Below are 6419 nucleotides of genomic sequence, written 5' to 3'. Positions count from 1 at the left end.
TATGGCTGGGAATGGAGCTGAGGACTGATGAGAGAAAAAAGTGTATTTTGTGTAAATTCAGAACTTCTGTACAACAAAGAGTCCAACACATTGAAACAACAAATAACTTTATTGAGAAAACATCAGAAATTCAGTGTTTAAACCAGAACTGCCCTCCCCAAGACAAAGAATACATTGAAACCCCAACACCTAAAATCCCACCATCTTCCAATCCTAGCCTCCACCTCCACAGTCGCACAGTCTATGCCCCAAAGGGAACAAGGCCCCCTTTGCCATTCCCAGAAACTAGACCCCTTTCTGTTAATACCTGCCCCCACCTTTCTTCAGACAACATCCCACACTTTCCAAAAGCTATCATTCCCATAACTATTCTAGCCAGTTGTAAAAAAAAATCCCAGCACCCCCATCTAGCTGACCTATGCCATGACCCATAATCCCCAGCCAAGTTTATAACCTGAAGCAATTATCTACACTAATAGCAATTAAACTTAACAAACTATAAATTTAAAATAGAAACAGACATATAGACAGACAAACGTAACACACAAAATCACAAGGGCATTTCTTTGCATTATTGGATTGAAAATATCCTTTTTGTATTTCTTATTGACAAAAACAATGTTAGTTTACTGCTGAGATTGGAGTGGCTTCTCTCCTGTGTGGACTCTCTGATGTCTCACTAGGCTTGAGTTCTGAGAGAAACATTTCCCACAATGCTGGCATTTATATGGCTTCTCTCCTGTGTGGACTCTCTGATGTATCACTAGGTGTGGCTGCCGAGAAAAACATTTCCCACAATGCTGGCATTTGTATGGCTTCTCTCCTGTGTGGACTCTTTGATGTTTAACTAGGCTTGACTTCTCAGAAAAACATTTCCCACAACGCTGGCATTTGTATGGCTTCTCTCCTGTGTGGACTCTCTGATGTGTCACTAGGTGTGGCTGCCGAGAAAAACATTTCCCACAATGCTGGCATTTGTATGGCTTCTCTCCTGTGTGGACTCTCTGATGTATCACTAGGTGTGGCTGCCGAGAAAAACATTTCCCACAATGCTGGCATTTGTATGGCTTCTCTCCTGTGTGGACTCTCTGATGTATCACTAGGTGTGGCTGCCGAGAAAAACATTTCCCACAATGCTGGCATTTGTATGGCTTCTCTCCTGTGTGGACTCTCTGATGTATCACTAGGTGTGGCTGCCGAGAAAAACATTTCCCACAATGCTGGCATTTGTATGGCTTCTCTCCTGTGTGGACTCTTTGATGTTTAACTAGGCTTGACTTCTCAGAAAAACATTTCCCACAACGCTGGCATTTGTATGGCTTCTCTCCTGTGTGGACTCTCTGATGTGTCACTAGGTGTGGCTGCCGAGAAAAACATTTCCCACAATGCTGGCATTTGTATGGCTTCTCTCCTGTGTGGACTCTCTGATGTATCACTAGGTGTGGCTGCCGAGAAAAACATTTCCCACAATGCTGGCATTTGTATGGCTTCTCTCCTGTGTGGACTCTCTGATGTGTCACTAGATTTGACTTTGACGAAAAACATTTCTCACAACGCTGGCATTTGTATGGCTTCTCTCCTGTGTGGACTCTCTGATGTATCACTAGGTGTGGCTGCCGAGAATAACATTTCCCACAATGCTGGCATTTGTATGGCTTCTCTCCTGTGTGGACTCTCTGATGTATCACTAGATTTGACTTTGACGAAAAACATTTCTCACAACGCTGGCATTTGTATGGCTTCTCTCCTGTGTGGACTCTCTGATGTATTACTAGGTGTGGCTGCCGAGAAAAACATTTCCCACAATGCTGGCATTTGTATGGCTTCTCTCCTGTGTGGACTCTCTGATGTATCACTAGGTGTGGCTGCCGAGAAAAACATTTCCCACAATGCTGGCATTTGTATGGCTTCTCTCCTGTGTGGACTCTCTGATGTATCACTAGGTGTGACTTTGAAGAAAAACCTTTCTTACAATGCTGGCATTTGTATGGTTTCTCTCCTGTGTGGACTCTCTCATGACTCACAAGTTCTTCTGTAAAGAAGGACAATCACAGTCAAGAATGAATACCAGAATTAAGAGAGGAGGGTGCTACCCCAATTTTTAACCCTTGCTGAACCCTCCCTATTTGATATTAAATTAATTAAGTTGGTGAGAGTGACCTGAGTATGACACTATTGCAGATGTCCCGAAATCCATGAAACAATTGTATCCCTAATGACAGGAGCAAAGAAGAGATTGTAGTAGAACTCCCTTAAGGGAATTGGTCGAAGCAGATAGTCAAAGGACTGTTGAAAAAATATTCCATTAAACATGATTTAAAATATTTTGATTGACAAGTGGCATCATTTCCTATGAGACTGCCATAGTTTCCTGAGTCAGAGCCCAAAGCATGATGCAATCTAACTGCAGAGGTCACTTCATGCTCTTTTGCCCCAGATGACTCACAACCAATACACTACACAGCTCATCTGCAGATTGGTGTAGACTGGATTGGAGTTGTGTGTACAAGAGATTGTGAAGTTGATGGAAGTCAGAGAGCTTGCAAAGATTTGTATTATTTTGCAACTCAGGATAGAGAACCTCCAAGGACTTGGGTGAAATCAACTGTGTCTGTGAGTTACTTTTAAGTGTGGACAGTAGTCAGTGCATTGCCAAAACCTATATCTGGATATTTGTTTCCATACTCTGCTATGTTATTGTTGAGCTGCATCTGGAAGTGTTGCTTTCAGATTGCGCTGTACATTGGCTTATGAACAGGACTGGAATGCAGAGCTAAGAAGGACCTGAGAGCCGGTGTGCTAATCCCTTTTGTCTGAGATATTTGCATCAAGCATCCGTTGCATTCAGTTTGGATTCAGACAATTCTTTCCCCACCCAGGAAACATACTAAAGCGATTTAAACCATTTTGAACCCTCAGTCTCTGTCTGTAACCAACAATTTCAGTGTAAATGTCTGCCCCGATATTTACTGTTCTTTGGCGTCAGTCCTGTTGCAGAGAGAAACTCTGTTGGTTTACATGGCTAAGCGCCTCAATATACTCAACAAACCCACTTTTCGTTCCCTTGCAGGACCCTCAGCAATTCGAATCAAGAACATTCTAGGTAATGTATTACCATTAGTATAGCTTTACATTATTCACCAATCCCACCTTTGTTACTTACCTCTTGTGTGTATGTACGAATGCTTGTGTGTGTATGTGCGCGCGTGCATGTATTTTGCTTTTTCCCTAAATAAAACATAAAACCCCAATTGAAATGCCTCTGGAGTTATGTGAGATTGCACGACTGGTTTAGTAGGGCTGACCTCTGAGGTCACTGTTGCCTGAACAAAATTATGTTTCTTCTTTGAGCTAAGTACGAACCCCCCCCCCCAAAGCATAGCACTTGCAAGTGTCCTCCCCAGACTCCAGCATTTTGGGTAACAAAGGGCCTCTGGAACCAAAAAGGCAGCTAAGCAAGCTCAGGTTGGAAAATAAAAGTGCTTTTTCTCTAACTGTGTCCTCCTTTCCGTCCTTCCTAAATATTACTCATAATTGCTAAATAAAACCACTTAATATGTCTGAAAACAAGGACCTGAGCCAGTTCTCATTAGTTCACTGAAACCAGTTCTGAAAATTTGCCACTGTTGGGCCCTCCTAGAGCCACTGCAGGCCCAAGAGAGGTCTTTCCCCCAAGAAGACTCTCCAGAGCCTTAAAAGGATGGAAGAGGGGCCAAAAAAGGCAGGAAACTTGCCCAGGGATGTCCTGAGTACCATTTGGGTGTGAAAAGCATTAATCTCAATGGCTTCTTCCCATAAAATCCTAGAATAGGCAGTTTAGGATGGAGTATTTAGAATCCTTAGAAATTGGAGAGCAATAGTGCCTCACTGAAATACAGATTCAAATATTCTACAGGATGTTGCTATCACAATTAAACTACGCTTTAAAGGGCTCTAGGATTCCAGGGAGACCGCAAGTTGAACATGGGCCAACAGTGTGATGCAGCAGCTACAAAGGCCCATGTGATTCTAGGGTGCATCAATACAAGAATAGTTTCTAGATCAAGGAAAGTAATAGTGCCACTCTACTCTGCTTTGGTCAGGCCTCACCTGGAATAATCCTGTGTCCAGTTCTGGGCCCCACAATTCAAAAAGGATGTTGACAAATTGGAACATGTCCAAAGGAGGGCAACCAAAATGGTGAAGGGTCTGGAAACCATCAAGCTCTATGAGGAGCAGCTTAGAGAGCTGGTTATATTTATCCTGGAGAAAAGAAGATAAAGAGTGGATATGATATCCAAGTTTAAATATTTGAAAATGTGTCATTTTGCACAAGGAGAAGGCTTGCTTTTTTCTGCTACGGAGAAAAGGAGACACCACAATGGATGCAAGCCACAGGGAAAGAGGTTCCACCTAAACATTCAGAGGAACTTGGTGACAGTAAGAGTTCATTGACAGTGGATTATACTCCCTTAGAGTTTGGTGGAGTCCTCTTCTTTGGAGGTCTTTAAAGAGAGGCTGGATGGCCATCTCATGGGGGTGATTTGAATGTGTATTCCTGCATGGCAGAAGGGGGTTGAACTGGATGGCCCTTGTGGTCTATTCCAACTCCATGACTCTATAATTCTAGTGGAACCATAGCGACATGATAATATGTATGAAAGGGCCCTCAGTCTTTGTAGAAAGAGCAATGGATTCAGGTTCCTTACCTACAGAAGCCACATTCTCATAATTGTCCATCATTACATAATTGTACAAAAGTTTCTGTTTCTTCGTCAACAGATTCCATTCATTTTCAGAGAAATATACTGCCACATCTGCAAAGGTCACCTGAAATAGAAAATAGCCCTCATCCAGAGAGTGACTAAGCAAAAGGGGAGGAAAGCACATGGTGCATCCAAACATTATTTCATCCCTTCAGTATTATTCTAGGAAATAAACTTTAAATTCTGTTAGCAAGCAAAAAGCTACTGCCTTTGAGAACATTTTCCCTTGAATCCTTTTAATATAATATAAAATATAATAAAAAATTTAATTTAAACCATGGCTGGGATATTCAGGATGGATTAGGATACTGACTATCCCAACACATATAGTACATTTAGCCACAAAAGAATTATGGTGCATTTAGCCATTTCTTGCCAAATTTCAGAGGCTAATGTCATTTTTAAAAAACAGTTCTGGGGAGCACTCTGGACTTGAGGGCCACTGGGCCCAGCCCCAATTTAGATCCAGAGATAGTCTCCCATATCCCCAACATTTCACAGACAGGAAAAGCAAGGCACATGTGGACAAGCAACACCAGAAGGTGGAGAGGGTGGCCAAAGTTGTTTATGAGGAAGATAACACAAGCTAGGAAGGGCACAACAGTTTGCTTTTGCCTCAGCCTCCTGGCAAGGGAAGACCCTTGTAACTTATGTCCTCTCCTCTCCCCCCTTTTGAGTTGATGCGGTGCAAACTCCTTGGAAATCATTTTGCAGCAACCCAAGAGAGATGAGGGGAAGGGGGAAAGTGGGAGGAGGAGAGAGAAACTGGGACATTTTTGAAAGCCCCTGAAAAAGTGGGGTGACAGAGGATTAACCAGGACTTTCTCTGCCAAACTGGGACAATATGTTTGCCACTTGCTTTCATGAGTTGGCCCAGCAGTGACACAAATGAAATTAATAGTCAGGATGGCGACTCACCAAAGAGTTGTACTTGGATAGCCTCTTTCTCTTCAACTCCCTGTGCTTGGCCTCTGTGTTGGCCATTAGGTGGGAAGGGGGTGGGGGTCCTGGTAGCCTTGCACTTGGGTCTCTTCCTACAAAATATGCCCCAAAGCTGTGTATAAGGAGGCCGAGCTGAAGTTCCTGAGAAAAGAGACTAGGGTTAGGCTTGGTTTATCAAGAAATCCTGTATCACTCAAAGACACAGAGAACAGCATGCTGCTGGTGAGATACGCAGGTGATATATGCCTCCTTTGGGCCAATGCAGAGGTGGGCATCTCCTTCCTCCCTCTTCACCAAACAAAGCCCCCTGGACCTAGCATAGATTCACTGCAGCTCCCCTACACAACAGATACTCCATGTTAAAATGCTTTTGACGTTGCTATGTTATGCAACACATGAGGCAACACGTTAACGTATGGTGCCAGATTCTCCACCTTGACTGTAGTCAGTAGCTTGTGAGCTGAAGAAACACCTGTCGCTTTCTCAATGAGCAAAGAGACACTGTAATCTTCTCTCAGATGAGGCTTTTATTCATATAAGAAGTTCCACTGTGTACAACACTATATACATCGACACCCTCCACCATCCACACCAGTAACAACCCACTCTGAGGCACACACTGTCTGACTCTTCCTCAGTGACAGTTGAGAATGACAGTTGACAGTTGCATCAACATTCGAATGATGCACTGTTTAAATGCTGAGACATCTAACTGCCACTAGAGCTGTCAAT

General features: G+C 43.2%; 1 protein-coding gene across 1 annotated transcript; it reads right to left on the bottom strand.

Annotated features, from left to right (window-relative positions):
• Positions 1–221: 221 nt before the first annotated feature.
• On the bottom strand, positions 222–5804 carry LOC149301589 (uncharacterized). The gene is made up of 3 exons (XM_089484152.1): positions 5664–5804; positions 4689–4809; positions 222–2032 (listed from the first exon to the last, which is right to left on the bottom strand). Exons 1-3 carry the CDS (start codon positions 5727–5729, stop codon positions 627–629), a joined length of 1593 nt encoding a protein of 530 aa, XP_089340278.1. The 5' UTR covers positions 5730–5804; the 3' UTR covers positions 222–626.
• Positions 5805–6419: the final 615 nt, after the last annotated feature.

The sequence above is a fragment of the Sceloporus occidentalis genome, unplaced genomic scaffold (assembly GCF_023333645.1).
Source record: "Sceloporus occidentalis isolate IW3139 unplaced genomic scaffold, rSceOcc1.0.p SCAF_21, whole genome shotgun sequence".
Lineage (NCBI taxonomy): Eukaryota > Metazoa > Chordata > Lepidosauria > Squamata > Phrynosomatidae > Sceloporus > Sceloporus occidentalis.
This window is presented reverse-complemented; position numbering and strand designations above follow the sequence as displayed.